The sequence below is a fragment of the Nothobranchius furzeri genome, chromosome 9, assembly GCF_043380555.1.
Source record: "Nothobranchius furzeri strain GRZ-AD chromosome 9, NfurGRZ-RIMD1, whole genome shotgun sequence".
NCBI lineage: Eukaryota > Metazoa > Chordata > Actinopteri > Cyprinodontiformes > Nothobranchiidae > Nothobranchius > Nothobranchius furzeri.
Window position 1 is genome coordinate 30,369,606 of NC_091749.1, and position 23,772 is coordinate 30,393,377.

At 42.9% G+C, this 23,772-nt stretch overlaps 3 protein-coding genes across 9 annotated transcripts in view; 1 reads left to right on the forward strand and 2 right to left on the reverse strand.

Moving 5' to 3' along the window:
• Window positions 1-720: 720 nt before the first annotated feature.
• cdkn2aip (CDKN2A interacting protein) lies at window positions 721-8,591 on the reverse strand. The gene is made up of 4 exons (XM_015953982.3): window positions 8,246-8,591; window positions 7,795-8,038; window positions 6,219-6,343; window positions 721-2,543 (listed from the first exon to the last, which is right to left on the reverse strand). The coding sequence occupies exons 2-4, from the start codon at window positions 8,034-8,036 to the stop codon at window positions 1,954-1,956; spliced, it is 957 nt and encodes a 318-aa protein (XP_015809468.1). The 5' UTR covers window positions 8,037-8,038; window positions 8,246-8,591; the 3' UTR covers window positions 721-1,953.
• Window positions 8,592-8,663: 72 nt separating this feature from the next.
• On the forward strand, window positions 8,664-23,413 carry tubgcp4 (tubulin gamma complex component 4). The gene is made up of 18 exons (XM_015953981.3): window positions 8,664-8,852; window positions 9,179-9,307; window positions 9,594-9,716; window positions 9,797-9,850; window positions 9,924-9,980; window positions 18,199-18,278; window positions 18,544-18,745; window positions 18,819-18,984; window positions 19,060-19,184; window positions 19,291-19,341; window positions 19,413-19,518; window positions 20,965-21,072; window positions 21,790-21,934; window positions 22,012-22,186; window positions 22,326-22,460; window positions 22,536-22,652; window positions 22,728-22,867; window positions 22,950-23,413. Exons 1-18 carry the CDS (start codon window positions 8,775-8,777, stop codon window positions 22,954-22,956), a joined length of 1,998 nt encoding a protein of 665 aa, XP_015809467.3. The 5' UTR covers window positions 8,664-8,774; the 3' UTR covers window positions 22,957-23,413.
• The window catches only part of tp53bp1 (tumor protein p53 binding protein, 1), a 37,309-nt gene continuing 36,936 nt past the window's right edge, over window positions 23,400-23,772 (reverse strand). For all 7 annotated transcript variants that reach the window (XM_054732530.2, XM_054732529.2, XM_015953978.3 and 4 more), the window contains one exon: window positions 23,400-23,729. In XM_054732530.2, the coding sequence (XP_054588505.2) occupies window positions 23,527-23,729 (203 nt within the window). In that variant the 3' untranslated portion in view covers window positions 23,400-23,526. The remainder of the gene's footprint in view (window positions 23,730-23,772) is intronic.

The window sequence follows — 23,772 nt, forward strand, 5'->3', positions numbered from 1 at the left end:
TTAACACAGGCACGCCAAGTATTTTGGTTGGTGTTTGGTCGGCTCAGAGGACTAATGGGCCATTCCCATCTGTACCGGGTCGGCCCGGGCCGGATAGCGTAGGTTGTTTACATATCTGGGTGGCCTGGTATTTTTCCGGGCCAACCAAGGCTCATTCTCAGCCCTCTTCTCGAGGGGGTCTGCTTCAGGTCAACCAGGGCCAACACACCCACTGCTGACAGCAAATTCACACCTTCCATTAGAGCAAGCCTCTGATTGGTGGGTAGAATCAGCCCACATGGGCTTAAGACAAGGATGTGTGGAATCAACCGGGCCAGGCTGGGGCCCACTGGGGCTACCCGGCCCGGGCCGACCCGGTACAGATGGGAATGGCCCATTAGATTCTCCTCTGGAACGATAGGTGAATCCACGTCGTCACAGGAAGACGCTCCACATGCTGACCCTTTCTCCAGCACAATACATCCAAGGGAATCAAAGGAAACGATTGGAGAAAAAAACAGGGGAGACACAGTGTGGCGTTCCTTTTGAACGGTGAACTTGGGCGTGGCGCACAGGTGCTGAGCATTTGCCATCAAGGCAGAGAGGAGGCAGGAAATGAGCAATGCGGTGCAACCTCAGGTTGTCATAAAGATGTTGGGCATTTACATGATGAAGCACCTAGAATGTGTGACATAACCCTTTTAAATAAACCATTAATAAAAAATGAGAAAGAGAAAAAAATATATATCATTTTCTGCTTTAATCATTTATTTAAAAATATATAGAAACAGGACCACTGCTGTAAACACACACCAACATGAAAGAGCACAGTTGTACACACTTCAATGCAAGCCCTTTCATCAGCATCTTCAACTCAGACTGAGACAGAAAACACAAACTACATGTTGCAGCAGCACTTGAACAACTCAGAACTGTACAGTGTCTAAAACAATATCCTTACATCAGCGCTGCTCTATATTAAACTTCTTAAATGGTATTATTTTTAATAAACTTTAACAACAAAACTCAATAAAAGCGGCAGCTTTTAGATCAGTGTACAGTGAGAGAGCTACGGCTGTCCAAAAGGGATCTGAGAAAAACGAACACCGCAAAATAAACGACAAACACTTCATTACAGGATTGTGTTTGCGTCACCGGTTTCCAAATTACTGCTCAGGTTATGGCTGACAAGGTTTTCCAATGACAGGATATTTGAAATGACAAAAACATACAAATTAGAAATGCTTAAACCATCAATTTCCTTTTTAGGTAAAAAATAACCTACAGAAAAGAGAAATATTGGCACTAGAAAACCTCTACGCGGCCCAGCCCTGCTCAAACCCAGTTAACGTGCAGGTCACTGGTGAGAACGATGGTAAGCGGAACAACCCTGGTATGTAAGGGTTAATGGGAACTGCTCTCAAACAAACACTGATCTAGTCACAACAAAAACTCATTTCATGTCTTCAGTGGAGTCATACTCTAACCGTTAATGCACTCCTACAGCACAATGGTCGTCAAATCTGTGAAAATAACTTATTAGTCTGTGTGAATCAATGTACTCATCAATTATCAGTAAGGAAAGCTAAATGAAACTAAACCTAGCTAGTTTATTCCAGGAAGCGGAATAAGCTGTTGGTGTGAAGCAGTGAGCCTTTGAGCGGCGACTAATTCACCAAAAATGTTGTCCTCTGATGACGTTTTATTGTGCCTTTATTGTGAAACTTTAAACGATGCTACACACAATCTGACTTGTGTTTAGATGTGGTTTTTCTTTTTGCAGATTTAAGGCTGTTCTCCTGTTTTGGTGGTCTAGCAAAGATATTTGTCTGCGTTATGGAACCAAAGTACATCTGGAAACACATCAGGACGCTCCAGTGAACCTCAGCTTTAACTACGATGTTTAACTAGATAACAGTCTGGTCCCAACATTTACGAATTCCTTCAGTAGATCAGGCCAAATCTCCACAACCTCTATGAAGAACCGTCCTCCAGCTGCTCGTCCTGAAAAGGGTAGCTGAGAGCCGGAGGGAAGCCCTGACTCCGAGGCTGTTCATCCAGGAGCATCAAGTCCTCCATGTCTTTTCCTTTGTACCTCCGCCTGCAGATCTTCACAGTCACTTTTCTCCCCTGAAAGACTTTTAGAGCTTCTTTGGAGGCCATGGCTCTGGCGGCAGGCTCATCCCGCCCGTACCCTGTGCCCATGTAGACCGTCTGGCAGCGGATTTCACACACGTGGCCTTCCTTCTGAGCACGGCTCGCGGGGAGACCTGCAATGTCCTTCAGTGGCACAAACACACAGGTCAGGGTCTGTTTACATGACTCCACGCAGCTCCGAAGGATTTCAAAGTGGTCCAGGTTTGGACCGAAGCCCCCTGCTGAGACCAGCTTCCAGGCCACAGCTTTGTAGAGACGGTTGAAGAAGGGCTGATGCTCTGTGGGAGCCTGTGGACAAGGCCCACATTTCTGACCCATGGGCCGCGCTGTGGTCCTCCCAGCAGGTCGACTGTCAACCTCATTGGGGGCGCTTCTAGCTCTTTTTACCCCACTGTCAGCATCACCCTCTGTGAATGACAACTTTGTTTACTGCACAAAAACAACAGATTCAAGCCTTTGTTGTGTAATATAAAGACTTTAAATCCCTGCAGCAATGATGCGTTAGAGTTAACAAGCTGGATTGGTGTAGAGATGCATGGTGTGCAGGGGGATGCAAAAGTTTGGCCAGTCTTGTTAATCTTCATGATTTTCCTTCATCGTTGGTTTTTACAATATTCAGTTAAATATATAATTTAGTGACAGTGACGTCTGAGAAATGAAACTAAGTTTATAGGATTTACAGAAAGTGTGCAATAATTGTTTAAACAAAATTAGGCAGGTGCATACATTTGGGCACCACAAAAAAAGAAATGAACTCAACATTTAGTAGATCTTCCTTTTGCAGAAAAAACAGCATCCAAACACTTTCTATAGGTTCCGATGAAAGTCTGGATTCTGGCTGAAGGTATTTTTGATCCTTCTTCTTTACTAAACATCTCTAGTTCATTCAGGTTTGATGCTTCTTAGCATGAACGGCTCTCTTTAACTCACACCACAGGTTTTCATTAACATTGAGGTCTGGGGACTAAGATGACCAATCCAGAACGTTCTACTTGTTCCTCTGCATGAATCCTTAGTAGATGTTGAGCAGTGTTTAGGGTCGTTGTCTGCTGATATTGAGTGGAATCCATGCGTCCCTCAACTTTAACAAGATTCCCAGTCCCTGCACTGGTACACAGCCCAAAGCATGATGGAACCACCACCATGTTTTACTGTAGGTAGCAGATGTTTGTCTTGGAATGCTGTGTTCTTGTTTTATCAGTCCACAGCACCTTATTCCATAACGAAGCTGGCTTGTCCAAATGTGCTTTAGCAAACCTCAAGCAGCTCTGTTTGTGCTGTGGGTGGAGAAAAGGCTTCCTCTGCATCACTCTCACATGCAGCATCTCCTTGTGTAAAGTGTGCAGAATAGTTGAACGATGCACAGTGACTCCATCTGCAGAAAGATGATGGTGTAGGTCTTTGGTGCTGGTCTGTGGGTTGACTCTGGACTGTTCTCACCATTCTTTGCTTCTGTTGATCTGAGATTTTTCTTGGTCTGCCACTTGGAGCCTTAGCTTAGGAGGTTACTGAGAAGGGCTGGATGATGATTCAATAGTTCAATATACCAATCAAAACCACAGGCTCGGGCACGGTGTGTCACCAGACCCTCCCCCCTCAAGGCAAAACAGAACATGACGCAGCGAGAAGAGGTGGAGAAAAAATTAAAATCCAAAACCAAAAACTGAACTACTTGTCATCCAAGCAAAACCATCCATACAGCACAATATCTCAATCCGAAATGACTTCCTAAGTCTGGCTCCTTCAAAGGCAGTTCGAAATCTGGGTGTTGTGATTGATGAACACATGACCTTTAAAGATCATGTTGCTTCTGTTGCTCGTTCATGCCGCTTTGCGCTGTACAACATACGAAAGATCACACCATACCTAACACAACATGCCACCCAGCTCCTGGTGCAATCTACTGTCATCTCCCGCCTCATTTACTGCAATGTCCTTCTAACTGGTCTTCCAGCCTGTACTGTGAGACCTCTTCAAATGGTCCAGAACACAGCAGCGCGTCTGGTCTTCAATCAGCCAAAAAGAGCACACGTCACCCCTCTGTTCATTGAGCTCCACTGGCTACCGCTAGCAGCACGCATCAAATTCAAATTGCTAACACTAGCATACAAAGTCCGAGACGGTACGGCTCCCATCTACCTGAATCCTCTTGCAAAGGCTTACGTCTCGGCCCGGCCGCTGCGGTCATCACAGGATCGTCGGCTAGCAGTGCCTACACCACGCTCAGGACAATCCAGACTCTTCTCATGCATCGTTCCACAAATGTGGAATGACCTACCAAGCACTACCAGAACAGGGGCTTCCTTTTCAATTTTCAAGAAACTCCTGAAGACCCTGCTCTTCAGAGAGCATCTTCTAAACTAGCACCTTCCCTGCACCCGTCCCCCCTCTCTACTGTCCACCCCTTGTTCCCTCCTCTCCATGACTGATGTCAATGTTGTTGTTGTTGATGTTGTTAGCCTCTAGGGCAGGGGTGTCAAACTCATTTTAGCTCAGGGGCTACATTGAGGGAAATCTAGTCCCAAGTGGGCCGGACCGGTAAATTAAAAACAACTTCAGATTGTTTTCCCTGCACCCGTCCCCCCTCTCTACTGTTCACTCCTTGTTCCCTCCTCTCCATGATTCATCATGCTGCCTCACTGCCACCTACGACTGACTGGAAGTTGGTTGTTGTTCTTGTTGTTGTTAGCCTCAAAGGCAACATGCCGATTATTAGTTGCTTTGGACAAAAGCGTCTGCTAAATACATAAACATAAATAAAATGGCCAAGGCTTCACGTTAAATATATTTTCCACAATATTTAAAATATTTTTCAATAATTATCGATATCGATCAATATTAAAAAAAAGATCAATATACTTTTTTTCTACATCATCCAGCCCTATCACCGAGCTTACCAAACCAATTTTGAGTTCCAATAATTAGTTCTAAAGGTTTTGGAATTAATAAAATGACAACAGTGCCCATATGTATGCACCTGCCTAATGTTGCTTAAACAATTATTGCACACTTTCTGTAAATCCTATAAACTTTAGTTCACTTCTCAAATATCGCTGTGTGTGTCTCCTATATGATATACTTAACTGAATATCGTAACAACCAACAGTTTATGCAGAAAAATCATGAAGATTAACAAACTGCCCAAACTTTTGCACCCCACTTTACATTTTACTTAGCCTAGTGAACTACACCAAATTCTTGTTTTGCAAAGACTTTAAATAATATATTAATTTTGTCTTGCTTGCCAGGCTACATTTTACTATCAAATCTATTCAAAACTTGTAGCAAGCAACCACACTGCACAGACAGGTTCCTTTTCAAAGTATAATATAATGTGAGACGTGGACAAAGCTATGCAATCCAAACCGGTCCTATGTGGAAAAGGCTGTCATAAACATTAACTGTGATTAAGCGTGAAACCTGAGTTTCAGTACTCACACACTGGCCCGAAAACATAGACCTGAAGAAGTAAGTGACAAACATGGAGTAAGATGAAGGTCCTAAAAAGCAGCACATCATGTCATGTTCTAAAGAGATCGAAGAACGGGAAAACCCAGAAGCCTCGTCAGGTTCAGGTTAAGGTCAGAGTTCATGATTCAACAATAAGAATGAGAGGGGAGCTAAAATAGTATCATGGAAGAGCTCCAAGGCCAAAATCTCTGCTGAGCAAAAACAACTCATCACACATTTCCTAAAAAATATCTTTATGGTCTACAGGACTCATAGGAGAACGTTGCTGACCCAAAACATTTAAATGGGACAAAATATATTTTAAAGTCTTTAAGGAAACAAAATACATGGTAAGAGCAATGTAGCCTTTCAAACATATGTATTTGTTAACTTCTATCCATGCTTATTTCAATTATTTAACTTCACAATACATATTTTATTCTAATACATTTTAGGTCACCTGAATGACTTCAACAGGCTATAAATACAAGATCATGTAAACACTTTCAAAACAACTATGTTTATCATTCAAATGCAAAAAAAGCAGATATATCATATAAGCTGTAATATAAATGCTAAATTTAAGTGTCTCTTTACATGTTTGGTGATAATAAAAATATTCCTTGCATTACCAGCTGCACAGCTCCGCTTTCCTTTGGCCATAATTCCTTCTTTTGCTGTTTTGTGGACAGGAGCATCCTGGACAACTATTCCCTCACCCATCTCCTTGATCTTATCCATCACAGCCTGTGGATAACTAACAAATGACAAAAAAGTCACAAACAAATCCCAAGGTCATGATCTGCTTTGTGTTGTTTTTGCAGTCACTGAACTTGCAAATAGGACTGCACAATATATTGTCATCACGATATCAGCATGAGCAACATGCATCTAGCAAAGAACAGAAGACAATCGCAATGAATGGTCAGCTCAAATGTTTGCTACACATAATGCCTTCTGTCCATCAAACGAAAGCATGGTGTTTAACAAACCAGAGAGAGCTCTTCGCCCATTTGGCCAATCAGATGGGTTCTCATAGGTTGGATACCCGGCCCCTAGGTGAACAACACTTAATTTGGATGGTTTTGCAAAAACCTGAGTTAGCTACTTTCTGCTTTTCCCAGGATACACTGCTTGTCTTATCTAGGTTATTTTCTTTTTCTCTTTCCTCACATCTTTTGCTTTTCTGATTTTAATATTTTTTTGTACTTTTTTAATGTATTTTTTTGTTCCGTAGTTAAGTTTTTTGCAAGTCATATCGCCATCGCAATATTAATCACTGTTATAGTGTATGGCAGGTTTCCTAATGTCGTGCAGCCCTACTTGCAAAGCATTCGATTAAACACACATTTGACTGAATAGATGGTGGAGATAACCTTAAGAGTGCATCATCAGCTTTCAAGAGTCTCAGCTGGTAACCATGGTAACTTACCAACGATGCCTCTACTTTTATTTATTCTGCAAAATCAAACTACTATTGTAAGTGATTCTGTGTCTAGAAGAGAGAAGCATTAGTACTTTTTATGTTATATTATTTACTATGAAGGTGTTGCACAATACATTTGCTCTTTTAATACGGCTTGATTCAGTCTTGTGAAAACTCGGGACAGACTGTCAAACTGACAGATGTTAGACATCATTTTCAACTCTACAGTCCGTTGCAATTTGCAAAGCCTGCTGAACCTTTCCTCTGTAATGTACAGCTATTTGGGCTGATTTAGTAAAGAAGCTCAGAAAGGAACAGACTCCTATTGGGGATGTCTAACAAAACAAGAATAGCAAAAGATACACTCTGACTTTTAACAGTAAGAAATAAAAACAAATTGGCACTTGTATATCTGACACAAGAGGGCAGTAGACATGAAAAGACATGATATGGAAAGTGTTCAGTGAACGTACAAATCCTTATACTCCATCTGGATGCTTTTAGACCAGATGGGGTTTGTTGTGTATTTATAACTGTACTCTACCAGGGGGCATAACCTTAAGCAATGAGCTGTACTGTACATCCTTAGTTTATTGAAGTTTGATGATAACAACTTATCAATGTCATTTTAAAAGCAAAGTCCATTCAAATAGTCCAAAATAACCTGGGTTTCAGCACTTTGTTGATTGCATTCAATGATTTAATTTTATTTATTTATATTTTTTGTTGCATGTATAAGCAAAAACAAATTTGTGTGTAGCTCTGTCGGTGTGTCAACCTACTTGCAACCGAGGAAGACGTGATTTGCCCAGACCATGGACAGAGACAGCAGCCTGTCCAGGCTGCTGCTAGGGACCCCAGGTTTCACCGTGGGGAAAGCCTCCATGTTTCTCAGAATGAACTCCCTCCGAGCCGACCACTGCTTGTTGCTCTCGCAGTAGTCTCGTTGTGTGTCGATCCATTGGGCCAGCTCAGGGTTCTGGCTCAGGTATTCTGAGACATCTGCGCTCATATGCCCCGCCATCCCTGGTGGACAGACAGAGATTTCCAAAACTCGCATTTATGTTGGTTAAACACAAAGATCTGTACAAAGTTACATGTCAACAGGTCAACACAAAGCATGTACTGACTACACTGGCTTACTAATGGTTAATGTTTAAGTTGTTATTGTGTCTGGTTGATTAGCTAGGGTGACTAAATATTTTCATATTACTACGAAGTGACTCAAATTACCTGACAAGTTGAGCCGCGTAACATTAGCTAAACCAAACACCACGCAAAAACCTACAACACTGAGACCAGCCTTTCCACAACAACTAGCGAAATTTTCATTGCCTGTCAAGTCAGTATGGAGCCGTTTGATATAAAAAAAAAAACTACGACATACTAAGCCGTTTCTGTTACGATTCTGCCAGCTAGCTAGCTATTTGTCCAAATATGACGCAAGACCACGACGTAACCGGAAAACTACATTACCCAGAAGACAATTGTGCGCCACAAGTTGTTACGAGTGTTTTACGATTTTAGCATCAACACAGCCACCATTCGCTATTCAAGTGAAACTAACTTGCAGCGCAAAAACACACTGATTTATTTTGTGATAAACAATAAAAACAGACAGCGCAACCCCGTCTACAAAAACGTGACGCAACCAGTGCGTTAAACGTAAGAAACCTGCGACACCGTGACCGGAAGGCGCTGGTTTGTTTTTGTCTGAGTGAGAAGCTTTGCTGTGTTACCTGTTGTCACTAGATGAAAAAACATGATTCACGAGCTGTTGTTGGCGCTGAGTAGATACCCAGGTGCAATCTTCTCATGGAACAAACGAACAGGTCTACAGGTAAAAACTGACTGAGCAATGCCGTTTAAATGCTAGCACTCAGTAGCAAAAGCTTAACCTAGCTATTTACTTCTAAAATTACATTGCTTATCATATGGCTGTGTAATAATTTTTTTCTCACTCTTGGATGCTTTTTATAATTATTTTACCTTGAATATATTTGTTGCTGCACAGTTCTATTGATAAGAGATTTTCAATTAATTTTATTTCAAAACACCATTTACACTCTTGATTCCATTTTCACTTGCGATCAACCAGAGCTAGTTTATTAAAAAAAGATGCCAGTCTTTTCTCAGCGTGACATCATCTTTTAATTTCCTTTCCAGGTGTCCCAGGACCTGCCCTTCCTTCACCCCAGTGAGACCAGTGTCCTGAACCGGCTGTGTAAACTGGGCTCAGATTACATACGCTTCACTGAGTTTATAGAGCAACACACCGGCCATGTTCACCAGCAGGTTATTATCGGTGTCATGAAACGTTTGCATATGATTTAAACTTTTATTGCTCACAGCTTAATTTTTGAGTATCTCCATCAGCACAAATGTACTTTATTAGCTGGTATTTGATCACATCAAATCCAACACAGTTTATATTAAAATACAAAGAAAATATCCTCAACAAAACATGAAATAAATAAAATTTAAATTGAACTTTCCTTCAATTCTTCACGTCATTTAAAATACTTTTCAGTCTTTAATCCAGAACGAAGCCCCCTTTGTTTATACACAATGTATTTTGCAGGAACACCACATGAACCCGCTGAACCAGACGGGACTTCATGGAATTTATTTGCGGGCATTTTGCACTGGTCTGGACTCAATGTTGCAGCCGTACAGACAGGCCCTGCTGGACCTGGAGCAGGAGGTAAAACCATCAAACAGCTAATACCCGGGACTCATTGAACACATAAGAGGAAGCTCATTTGACCTGTGTGTTTGTTTCAGTTCCTGGGAGATCCACACTTGACAATATCTCACGTAAATTACAAGCTTGATGAGGTAATTCTGTAATAAAAGCTTAACAGTTGTTTACTTGATTCAAATCTGTCTAAAGCTGCATTTTTTATTGAAGTTTCAGTTGCTGTTCCCCTCTGTTATGGTGGTGGTGGAGACCATAAAATCACAGAAGGTAAGGAACGCTTAATGCATGAACTTAATAAAATGAAATGTAAACTCATTTTATCCCTCACACAAAAGCTGCTGCTGTTTTCTCACAAATATATGATCAGTCATTCCAATCCGACCCTTTGCACAGTATAAACTCTTCATGTTAGTGGGTTACCTCTGACTTTTGACTGCTCAACAGCATTTTTATTAATGTCAGAGCTAGACTTTCACTTAGATTCTTTTGCAAAATTGTTTTTACATTTAAGGACGTTGTCCTTCTTTAAATTCTTGATTGCTTCTGATAAAATTTCACTCATAGGTGTGACACCATGATTCTGTCACCACCGTGCTTCACTGATGAAATACTCAGAAACAGTTATTTCTTTCTTTCTTTTTTTTATTCAACCAATCAAAACATGTCCGGGTGTTATTTTTTCCCTCTACACGATCTGTATCGCACTGCTAAAAAGCAGACATGCCCCTTTTCTCCTTTTAGACCAAAAATGCTTTTTAATTCTACTCAGAGATCCTTATAAAGAGCTTTAAGATATACTCAGAAGTTTCTCTGGATTCTCCTTTAACATGATAGACTGTTAAGACATTAATCCTGGCTCCTTAATCCCTAATTCTTGGTCAAATTATAAGGGATTTTAGACTTTCCTACAGTTTTGTGCTTTTATTTGAAAGTAGACTTTACAAAATACCCAAAATGTAAACAAAACAATCTCCTTCTAATATTAAATCTGTAACTGAAAGAATCATAAATATAAAAGATAATGCTTTTGTTAAATTATTTTAATTGGACTATAAAGGAAGGTCAGATACCTCCCTCTTGGAAGGAGGCCATTATTTCCTTGATACCTAAGAAAAATAAAGATAGAAAAGACTGTATAAATTATAGGCCAATATCAATTTTGAACATAGATTACAAAATATACACCTCAATTATTGGGAAGCGACTAGAAACCTTTATAACAGATCTAATAGATGAGGACCAGTGTGGGTTTATACCAGGAAGACAAACACAGGACAATATTAGCAGAACTATCCATATATTCCATACAATTAATAGAACATAAAATTAGTTCAGCCTTGATGCCGAAAAGGCATTTGATAGAGTAGATTGGGGTTTCTCTATTAAACTTTGCAAAGATTTGGATTTAATGAAGATGTAGTTAAGATCATTAAGGCATTGTATCAGCACCCCACTGCTAGAATTAAGGTGAACGGCTCTTTGTCAGATCGTTTTGAGCTAAGTAGAGGCACAAGGCAGGGATGCTGTTTAAGTCCCACGCTTTTTGAACTGTATATCGAGCCATTGGCACAAGCAATTCGACAAGAGGAAGGGTTGAAAGGGATCGTAATAGGTGGAAATGAACACAAATTGGCTTGTTCGCGGACGATGTTATGTTATACCTCAGTGAGTTAGATACATCTCTTCCTAGACTTTTGGACTTATTAGAAAGGTTTAATCTTTATTCAGGTTACAAACTTAACATGGCAAAATCACAAGTTATCCACTTCAACTATACACCAGGAGAGGAAATTAGAAATAGATTAAATATCAATTGGAAAACCCAAGTAATAAAATACTTGGGGATAAATTTAACTAAAAAACAGAATTATTATATGAGGCTAACTATTAGGGATGAGCCGGATACTCGTCTGAAACGAGTATCCGGTACGGTTAAAGCATTTTTGACGAATACGAGCATGAAACGAGTAAAGCTCGTAAATATCTGTAATCGTGCTGAAGGAAAATCCTCATTGGGTAACTGACTGTCTTCACGCTCTGTGATTGGCCAGTCACATAGAGCACCCGCTCCTCCCTACACACAAAACTCTCTAGCCGGCCGGGAGCTCAGTCCGTCCGGCTCATCCACGCACACACACAGACAGTAACAGATCTTGCTGTGCTTGCTTCACTGTTGCTCACGTTTCTTCAGTTTTCCCTAGGTTTTCTTCAACTCGCCTCTTTTTCGGTTGAATATTTAAAGTTACTTTTTTCTTAACTTACATGGTGCATTTGACAAGACAGAGCTGACGTGCTGTGTCAGTCACTCACTACCTCCGCTCCTGTCGTGTTTTTTTATTTTTTATCTCCATCTCTCTCCCTCTCACCCTCTCTATGTCTCTCAGACACACACACCTTAATCAACATTGTTTTGTTTAACTTTGTGTGGGGCAAAATGCCAAGAACATTAAGAAAAAAATCAGTTTAATCAAATTAAAATAAAATATATATATATAAAGTTGTGTCTGGTTCTAGCATTTCATATTTCCTAGTTCCTACTGCATGAGTTCAGATGTATTAATCCATGCACTTAAATATTAATGTTCTGATTTTATTGAAACACTTGTTCTGTAATAGTTTCTTTACTATTGTGATCAAAAATATTTAATCTCAATTCTGAGGCTGCTCTGTAAATAGTTTTCAAATAAACAATACACATATCAACTTCTGATCATTCCATATCAATTTCAGACTTAAAATAATGTATTGATGTAAACCACGCCCACTTCCGGGCTATGCCACGCCCACTTCCGAGTACAGATACAGATAATTTAGTTGGTTGAACAGATACAGATACAGATAGTGGTGTACTCGCTCATCCCTACGAACTATAATCTAGTTAATGATAAGATAAGATAACAACTTTATTCATCCCGAGGGAAATTGTTGTGTCATGTACATGCTAGAGACAAAGAAACAGGTGAAACAGATATAAGATATACGATATATATAGTAAAAATAGTGTACAGTAGTATACAATAGGATAGTGCAAGAGAAATACTCCGATAACTCAACAAATAAAATACATGACTGTATCCTGGTGAATAAGTAATTAAGCTATCAGTGCAGGTGATTTTCGAAAATGATCAGAGTATTGTGCAATAGAATTAAGGGTAGTAGCAGCATATGATGGAGGAATGCAAACATATTTCCAATAAGAACTCTTGGGTAATATTGCACGGTCTGGGATGGAACAGAACAGCCAAGGTAATAGTATTAGGAGAATCACCTACAGCGTGAGGAAGAGTTAAACAATCCTATTGCCACCGGTACGAAGGATTTCCTGTGGCGGTCAGTTCTGCATTTAGGCGCAATGAGTCTTTTGCTGCGTGTGCTTCGGTGGTCCATCATGTGGGCGTGCATGGGGTGGGAGGGGTTGTCCATGATAGAGAGAAGCTTTTTAAGCATTCTCCTCTCAGACACCTCCTCCAGGTTCTCCAGTCTAACACCCAGGACAGAACCAGCCCTTCTAATCAGCTTGTTCAGCCTGTTGGCATCAGCTATCTTCACCCCACTGCCCCAGCACACAGCTGCAAAGAACACAACGCTCTCCAACACCGAGTGGTAGAACATGGTCAACATTTTCCTCCCAACATTGAAGGACCCGAGCCGCCTCAGTAGGAAAAGCCGACTCTGCCCTTTTTTGAAGATGGCATTGGTGTTCTTGGTCCAGTCCAGTTTACAGTCCAAGTGTACACCCAGATACCGGTAGTCCTCAACGATCACAACGTCAGCCCCTCTTATGGTGACAGGAGTAGGAGGTGGGGCCTGCTTCCTAAAGTCCATAATCAGTTCCTTAGTCTTTGTGATGTTAAGTTGTAGGTGGTTTAGCTCACACCACTCCACAAAGCTGTCCACCACACTCCTGTACTCCACCTCCTGACCATCCCTGATACAGCCCACGATGGCAGAGTCATCAGAGAATTCCTGCAGATGGCAAGACTGAGACTTGTACCTGAAGTCAGATGTGTAAAGGGTGAAGAGGAAGGGTGATAGAACTGTCCCCTGCGGCGCCCCCGTGTTGCTCAGGATGTTATCTGAGCGGCAGCTCATCAGTCGGACATGCTGTGGTCTGCTTGTTAAATAGTCCGTAATCCAACCTACAAGTGGGGCGTCCACCTGCATTTCTGTGAGCTTGTTCCCCAGCAGTGATGGTCTGATCGTGTTAAAGGCACTAGAGAAGTCGAAGAACATGACCCTCACAGTGCTCCCAGCAATGTCCAGATGAGAATATGCCTGGTCCAGCAGGTAGATGAAGGCATCCTCCACACCGATACGAGGTTGATAAGCAAACTGCAGGGGATCCAGCCAAGATGATGGGAAGAGCTGGCTGTGGAGACAGGAGACGCTGGGCAGTCGAACCTATTGAAGTATAGATTTAGGTTGTTAGCACTTCCGACATCCCAACACCTCTCTTTTGTCTCAGGCCAGTGATAGCCCGCATTCCATTCCACACCTCCCTGGTGTTGTTTTCCTGCAGTTTGTTTTCCAGCCTCTGTCTGTAGGACTCTTTCCCCTCAGCAATCATGGCTTTCAGCTCCTTCTGCACCAGTTTCAGCTGATCTCTGTCACCATTTCTAAAAGCTCTTTTTTTCTTGTTCAGGGTTGCTTTTATGTCTTTGGAAACCCAGGGCTTATTGTTGGGGATGCACAGTATGGTTTTTTGGGGGACTACCGTGTCAACACAGAAGTTGATTTAGTCTGTAACACAGCCTGTCAGATTGTCAATATTGTCCTGACTGGAATCACAAAGAACGTTGGTTACGTATTGTAACCCCAGATTCTATGAGTCTAGTCGCAGCCCTTAAGTGAGCTGCTATTGGAAGGGTGATCTCAGCATCGTCCAGTCGGTAGGAGCCAGCTGGCTCCTGGCCGATGTTGAAGAACTGTAACGCCTTGTCCAGCGAGTACGTGCCAGCCACCGGAATTTCCTCGTAGGTGGAGGGGGTGAAGTACTCGACCCGGCGGACCTTTTCAGCCACGGGCAGAGCGGTACAAAACGGGCACGAGGCCTGGGGGTCAAGGCCAGGCCAGCATGGTGAGCCCCGAGACAGACCTTATACTTGGAGTGCAGGTCGCTGCTGGAGATGGAGCCCGTCTGGCAGGCCGGGCAGGTCCTGGCGTCGCTGGACATGGTCAGTGAGTAGATTTTTCTTGTATAATTGCTCTTAAAGGAAGCTCTTAAGCTTGGCGTGAAGAGAAAACGGAGGCGAACAGTGGGGTCATTCCACTTATATAACCCACAAGGGGTGCCCACTTGGTGGGCGTACATTTAAGCTCTTCATGATTGGCTGATGCTGAGATCACCCTTCCAATAGCAGCTCGCTTAAGGGCTAAGACTAGACGAAATAGAACATACCAGTCCATTGACTCAAAGCATCCCTGCAAAGTCTCTTCCAACTCCCTTGTCCATGTTGTGACCGTTTTTGTGGCTGCAGGTTGTCTCTGGACGGCAGGTCTATAAAGGGGCTGGAGGGAGACCAGGTTGTGGTCAGCCCTGGCCAGGGGAGGGAGAGGGCTGGAGGTGTATGCCTCAGCAGCATTGGCATAAAACAGGTCCAGTGTTTTATTGTTTCTTGTTTTGCAGTCCACATACTGCTTGAATGTAGGTAGAACAGTGGAGAGGTTCGTGTGATTAAAATCGCCCGTTATAGCCACAAACGCAGAGGTACTACGATTTAGTACGTCCGCTGTCGCAGAGCTGATGATGTCATATGCCTGCACCGCGTTGGCATCAGGAGCGATGTAAACAATGATGATAATGGCGAGGGAAAACTCACGCGGTAAATAATATGGTCGGAGACCGACCGCCAACATTTCAACGTTTGTTACACACAGCCATCCTCACCTTAATGTGACTAGGGGAACACTAGCGGTTGTTAACATAAAGAGCGAGTCCACCTCCCCTCTTCTTCTCACCACTACCCGAGTCCCTGTCCGCCCAGCCAGGGTTATATGACTCTGTGTTAGGTAGTTTAATGTATTACTGTCTTACATGTTCCTTTTTAAGTAATCATATGTTAATAAGTAAGCCACAGAGTTTTTTCTCCTCTCTCTAAAGTCGGGCGTACACTGTGCGACTTTTTCACTTTTTTGAGCCGATTTTCCTCTCGTGCGAGAATCCACAAGATCGGGGCGAGTTTTGCGCTGAGCGTCGTGTAGTGTACAGGAGTTACAAGAGGCGATTAACACCACGTGACCAGCTACCGATCAGCAATCATGAGGTCGCATGGATTTCTGGAGTGTTTGATATTTTGCTCGTTCCTCGTGAGGGTTGAAGCGGCGCAGCGAGCGGCTGCGACCCAAAAAGTTCCAGAACCGCTCATGGCGCATGCATCAACACCGCTCGCCCGCTATTTCCCTAATAACACACGTTGTTCGTTTTTATTTCTACAAGTTTTTTTTTACACACAATGGCAAGGGTTGTCAAGAAAGCGTGTTTGTCATGTTCATGTCAAATTATAGTGATCACAAAACACAGATTTACTTTCTTTATTTTGTTTTCCTCATCCAACCCCCATAAATCCCTGCGTGTCCTCCTGCAGTACTCCCGAAGGACAACAGGCAAAAACGAGACAAAAAAGTCTGACGTGTTGTGTAAAAACTGCTATTGTTAGCATATTTTTAGGTCCGACGTGTTGCTACCAGAGTACAGTGTGAGCGCATGACTCGTGAGATCTGCCCTGCGAGGAAGTCGTACAGTTTGAGCTGAAGCTGAGTGCTACGAGTGAAAAAGTCGCACAGTGTACGCCCGGCTTTACTGTGGAATGCGGCTGATAAACCCTGATGTTTGTCTGGTATGCTGTGGAGGTTGGTGAAATAGCCTGTCCGGCAACAAGTATCCATGGTTACTGAGTTTCTGGCTGTCAGTCACAAATTAAGGCTTCCTTTCTGGAATGCCCTGCTTGACAACAGAAAAGCTAGCAGTCACCCCTGTAACTTGAGACTTCCTTTTAGAAGGTCCCGCCTTAGATAGAAGCAACAGTGTTATTGGTTAAGTGTGGACAGTGATGGATTGTTCTTTGTCTTTGTCTGCCTGTGCTTCAATAAAACCATCTGTGGTGGAGAGAACACGCCAGAGTTAATCGAACATGGGCCTTTGCAGGCTTTTGGCCGGTTGCTCTCCGCTGCCTCTTCACAGCGTATAAAACCTACTGACTTCTCTCCTGTGTGGTTCATTCCAGGATATAAAAATACCCAACACTGTTTTTAAAGACTGGATGAGGAAAGGTTTAACAACCTTCTGTCTGGCTACTAAAACTAAAATGATAAGAACTTTCCAGGATCTGAAAGACAAATTCGATTTGAAAAATCAGGATCTCTTTAGATATCTTCAATTGAGTCTATTTCAACAAGGAGATTAAAGGGGGAGCCTCTAAAGAGTTTAACCCGGTTGTTGAAACAATATGTCGATCTTACAATCAAAAGAACACCAAGATTATCTCAAAATTATATAACAGCTCGATGAGTAACTTAAAGACTACATCACTTCATGTAAAAACAAAATGGGAATGAGAACTAAATGTAATGGCAGAAGAGGAATGGTACCAAATCTGCAGTATAGCACGGGCATCTTCAAACTCTGTGCTGGCGTGAATTTAACTGGAGGTGTATCATTAGGTTTTTTATCACTCCACATGTGAAGAGCAAACTGCTTAAAATAAAACAGTTGTGTTGGAGAGGATGTGGCAGCTTTGATGCTCATCACACCCATATTTTCTGGACTTGTCCCACTATTCAGTCATTTTGGACTCATGTTGAAACCATAATACAAGACATCCTGGGATACAACGTGCCAAGAGAAGCTACTGTACTATTTTTGGGAATCATAACTAAATGGGTACGGAATGAGGACCATGACTTGTAAAGATTTTGTTAATAGTTGCAAGGAAGACCATAACAAGACTCTGGCCCAAGCCCACAGCACCAGACCAACTCCAATGGATGATAATTGTACGAGCCATATCGCAGATGGAAAAACTGACATATTTTAAGGTTAAGAGAATCCGAGTACAATACTAAATGGAAAAAGTGGATTTGTTTTATGGGTCTAGATAAGTGACAAGTGTATAGATAACGTTGGTATGTATACTTATGACTGATACATGTATTTGTGGTAATGAGAATAATCTCCTTCATCTCCTCTGACCAGGTTTTCTTTGGTTCTGTTGTTTGTTTTTTGTTGAAAAACTGCAATAAAAATAAGTTATTATATATATATATATATATATATATATATATATATATATATATATATATATATATATATATATATATATATATATATATATATATATATATATATATATATATATATAAGATAAATATATGAGATGATGATTATAATAATATGAGACAATTCCCGTCTAACAATCTAATATAGGATTACTGTTCTATAAGGGAATGGCCCACCCCAGTAACAGAGCTGTGTGTCTGATGGTTTTAGATCCACGGCTGTCAGATCCTGGAGACAGTTTACAAACACAGCTGCGGGGGTCTCCCTCCTGTACGCATGGCTCTAGAAAAGTAAGTCCCCTCCATTTGGAGTTCTGTAGGTTTTAATGATTGTAAATCAAGACATTTCAGCGCTTTTTTGCAGCTTGCTTGTGTTGCATATGACGTATTTGTCTCAGCGGTCCGAAAGTTCATCTGGTTTTGGTTTGTTAATGAGGCCTATTTTGATTCTTCTGCACTCCGCATAAAGTTTTTATTATTTTATGTTTGTGTATATAACGCTGACATTCTGACAGATATTGTCTTGGTTTGTGAGTTTTCTTTCTGCATTTTGCAGGATTCTGGCTGCGTGTCATGGTGTGATGTACAAGCAGTTAGCAGCATGGATGCTTCACGGATTGCTGCTGGATCAAAGTGAGGAGTTCTTCATAAAGCAGGGTCCCAGTGCAGGAGGTGCTGCTGCCAGCCAGGACGAGGAGGAGGAGGACCTGGGTCTGGGAGGTTTAAGTGGCAAGCAGCTCAGAGAATTACAGGACCTGGTGAGGCCGGTTAAAGTCCTTCATCAGTCCGTGGATAGGGTCTGTCTAACAGCGTTTACTCTAATGTCTTCAGAGGCTGATCGAGGAGGAGAACATGCTGGCTCCATCACTCCAGCAGTTCTCTCTGCGAACAGAGATGCTGCCATCTTATATCCCCATCAGGGTGGCTGAGAAGATCCTGTTTGTTGGAGAATCTGTTCAAATGTTTGAAAATCACAACCACAGCCCGTCCAGAGCCGGTACTTCATATATATGTGGAGTCTAGCGCCCGCTTATTAGTGACCCTCAAACACATCTTTGTCCTTTTGTTTTAGGCTCCATATTAAAGCACCAGGAGGACCTTTTTGCTGCTGAGCTACACAGACTCAAACAGCAGCCGCTGTTCAGCCTGGTGGACTTTGAGAATTTAATCGATCGAATCAGGAGCACAGTGGCAGAGGTGAGCACCAGCATCGCTGCATTACTTTACTCGGTTAAATAAAAACACAAGTTGGCGGGGACGGCGCTGTAAAACGTAACCCTGGTCCTATTGTTTTGATCTGCAGCACCTGTGGACGTTGATGGTGGAGGAGGCAAATCTGCTGGAACAGCTCAAGGTTTTTCATTTCGTAATTGTTTGTTGAACTCGGATATGCGCTGTGCTGACGATGTTTGTGATCTCCTCCAGATCGTTAAGGATTTCTACCTGCTGGGTCGTGGCGAGCTCTATCAGGTGTTCATTGACCTTGCTCAGCACATGTTGAAGACTCCTCCAACAGCAGTCACCGAGCACGGTAAACATGTCTGCACAGATCTCACTCACCTCTGGGTGTTTTTATTTTACCTGGTGTTAAATCATATCATATGCATTCTGTATACATGAAATATTTTACAGAATTATGATCCATAGCAAACTTTCTTGAGACAACCAGTTCCTCTCATTTGGGTGTTTTCTCTGAGGAAGGAGTTCAGACAGTGGTGGTTAGATGCCAGAGGGGTCTCCTCCTCTTCATCAGATCATAATCGGGTTCATCGTTTTACAGAGGAAGACTCAGACCCTGTAGATGAAGAGCTGTTTTTGACCTCCTAAACTGGTGTACCTGTAAATGTTTCACAAATAAACGTGTAGTCGGTTGTTTGTTTAGACTGTCAATCATTTTTTTGACGCTTTCACGAAAGGCTGTCGTCGTGCGTTCTTGGTGCTGGGTAGTTTTCACTTCCTGCGCATTCTGTCTATGTGCAGAGTGATCCGCTTTTATTCCTCGTCGTTCTCACCGGGTTCTTTTGAAAATGGCCGAGAGTCGCAAGAGGAGAAGTGTCTCTGAAGTCGGGCCCTAGAAATAAGATCAGAATCTTTTTTTAGGAGACTCTTTCCAACGATGGCGTACGCTTAAAGCGAAGGTTGGCCTCCCCCCAGACACCTCTGTTGCTGGTTTTCTGCTCGACGGGTAAGCTGAAGTTCGGCGTGCTGTTTGGAGGAATTAATTTCAGATTACTGCTAGAAGAAGCGCTGCAAGGCCGGCAGCAACTTATAAACAGAGTGTGCATTTTTTTCTAAACAGACCCTGCATCCAGACCAAATGCCTGAACCGCCTCAGCTGGCTCCTATTAACACGGAGGAGCAGCGGCTCCGCTGTTTGCTCCTCCCTCTCAACGGCTGAGCCCAACCTCCCTGCTAAGGAAACTCCTTATAGCCGCTTGTGTTCATGATCTTGTTTCTGGCATTACTCAGCGCTAATGGCCAAAAGTCAGGATCGAGATGAAGATCACCTTCACTGTCTGGCTTAACGCTTTCTTCACCTCAACTGACCAGTTCAGCATCCACACCACTGCAGACGTGTGCCCTGATCTCCTGCTCCCTCCTTCACTCACTCCAGAATATTCTGTGAAACAAACCATTTAGTTGACTTGTTTTCAATTCTCTTTAGAAAATTCTAATTCATTTAGAGGAGGTTTTGGCCTTGTTTTGTGTGGCTGACCCAGTTTTTTTTAGTCTGTGCAGAGACCGAGATGTTTGCCTGTTTAAGCCGCTTGGGTCACCTTACAGCTAATAAGAGACAACAGAAGCACAGAGTCGCCCTCACCTTCTGATTTAGCTCTAGTGGGTTGTGACCAAAAAGTCATTGTACACCTGGGCTTCCACCATCTGCTGGTTTCTGTTGATGAAAAGTGTCTGAATTTGTGTTCACTACTAGCAGCAGTCATGGATTTCATGTGCTGAGACTGTTTTCTCCTTCCAGACGTGAACGTGGCGTTCCAGCAGGCTGCTCATAAGGTGCTGCTGGACGACGACAACCTGCTGCCTCTGCTGCATCTAACTGTGGACTACCAGGGCAAAGAGAGCAAAGGTTCACTTGTTTTTTATATTAAGGTCATGAAGGAAAATAAAAGAGGGAAAAAAAATCAGCCTTGGGGAATTTAGAGGCGGAGAAATGGCTCATGTGCCCTTTTAGAAGATGTTATTGTTGTGTACATGTGTGATCTAAAGTTTCTCTGTTGCAAACATGCGTTACATGTTTGTTGAAAAATATGAACTAATAATGGTGATGGTGAGTGTTTGTGGACACGGCATGCCAGCAATGAAATGACTTGTTTTAATATTATTCAGTTTTAAAATCAATTCAAGCAGCAAAATAACACAAACAGCGACCTGCATCCACATGTAGGAAGTCGCTGAGATACGACGCAGTGGTGCAGGTTGATGACATAATGCTCACCGTCCCAATTCTGCAGTTGTTTGCGTTACTTGTTTACTACACACTCGAAGCCTTGGCCTACTTGTGCTTCCACCAATGCACTTCATAGAGGACTGTAGCTGCATTGAGAGAACTCATCCAGGGTTGGAGACCTCTGAGCCAGATGAAGAGTCATGTGAAGAACTTATACTTGTAGTTTCTTTTTCCAGTGCTTCTACTTTGTCTGTTTCTGGTAACCGCTGCAGCTTAGTGAGGATTTAAGAAGGTACTTAAATCAGGATAAAATTATATTTTAGATCTTACAGTAGGAGGAGTCTCATGTAAGGTACATAGCTCCTTCCCATTTACACCGTTGTCCATCGTCTCCAGAGGCGTCAGGCCCCAGAGACGGGGCCACTCCTCCTCAGGACACCTCCCCTCGTGAGGTTCCTCCCACCGGCTGGGCGGCTCTCGGCCTCACCTACAAGGTTCAGTGGCCGCTGCACATCCTCTTCACTCCTGCCGTTCTGGAGAAGTGCGTACCTCCTTTCTAAAGCCCATGTGTGTAGCTGTGACCACCCTCACCTCCTGTTTGCTCCTCCTCCTGCTCAGGTACAATGTGGTGTTCAGGTACCTGCTGAGCGTGCGGCGGGTGCAGTCACAGCTGCAGCACTGCTGGGCGCTGCAGATGCAGAGGAAACACCTGTCTAGTCAGACGGACGCTGTGAAGTGGAGACTCAGGAACCACATGGCGTTCCTGATCGACAACCTGCAGTACTACTTACAGGTGAGGAAGCCTGGCAGATGTTTAAGGATGAGTGTTTTCAAACTGTAATAAACTGTTTTATACCCGAACCGGTTTGTCCACGTCTTTCGGTTCAGATTTGATCAGATGACCTGCTTGATGTTTATTTGTTCCTCTTCAGGTGGACGTTCTAGAGTCTCAGTTCTCTCAGCTGCTGCAGCAGATCAACTCCACCAGAGACTTTGAGAGCATCCGACTGGCCCACGATCACTTCCTCAGCAACCTGCTGGCCCAGTCCTTCATCCTCCTGAAACCGGTAGAGCTCAGCCTGCTGACAAGACTCATCATGGGTGTTTACGACAGAAGGTCTGATGGTAACGTGTGTCCTCAGGTGTTCCACTGTCTGAATGAGATCCTGGAGCTGTGTCAGAACTTCTGCTCTCTGGCGAGTCAGAATGTGGCTTCACTAGATGAAAGAGGAACTGCTCAGCTGGACCTGCTGGTAAAGGTAAGTCCTGGAGGAGCAGTTTTGAGCAGATGTTGTCTAAAGATCTGTTTCACAGAGCGGACTCTGAAATTTCAGGGTTTTAGACGCCAGTCGTCCCTGCTGTTCAAAATCCTCTCAAGTGTGAGGAACCATCAGATCAACTCGGACCTGGCTCAGCTGTTACTGCGTCTGGACTACAACAAATACTACACACAAGCTGGGGGCACTTTGGGCGGGTAGGGCATGGATAACACGTTCATTCATCCAACTGTGGTTGGACGCGCTTTAACCAACAGCGTAAAATGGTTCTTGTTTCAGTGTCTAAGAGGAGCAGAAAGGATGAAGATCTGACCATCAGCAGAAGCCGCGTGTTTCTCCAATTCACTGCTGCATGCCTACTGAGACTAAACACCCACACTTCCTCTCATTTACTCAAGCCCAGAGCTTCCTATGGAACTCGTAGCTTTTAAGGTCCTGATAAATAAACCCATCTGACTCATCTGAACTTGCCACTAAGTTAGTGGTTAATTTTTATAATCTGAGAAAATAGAACAAATCAAGGAAGCGGGTCCGGGTCTTTGCTCTGATCATAAATGTTCCTGGTTATTCTGACACGTGTTTGTGATGAAGTTTATTATATAAAGGCAGAAGCAGATGAATGTTCTCGGTAATGTTTGTGTCTGGGATTAGACATTACCTTGTATAAAGTGTAAATATAAGAAATGCTCCTGGTTTCATTTCCTGTACATAAAATAAACCTAAAATCGGTTTAAATGAAACAAGTCACAATTTATTATCCATAAAAACAGACAGGTTATATACAGCAGAGGCATGCAACAGAACTAATGCTGAACACTGAGCTTGGTCGAAGGCATGTCAACAAGTTGGAATCGGATTATGAGGAGGAGGAGGAGGAGGAGGAGTGGTCGTGGTGGAACTGAGGCTGGCTGTGGAAACCGAGGCACTCCCCGCAGATCAGACTCTGGATCAGCCACTCAGGAGACACCAGCGGGACTTCCTGTGAAGTCACTTTTTTCTCCACCTGCGGTGGACAGGCCTGGTCTGTCACCACCACGTCGTACTTTCCAGCAGGAATGTCTGCAGACAGGAGAGCAAACGGTCATTTTGCTTTTCAGATACT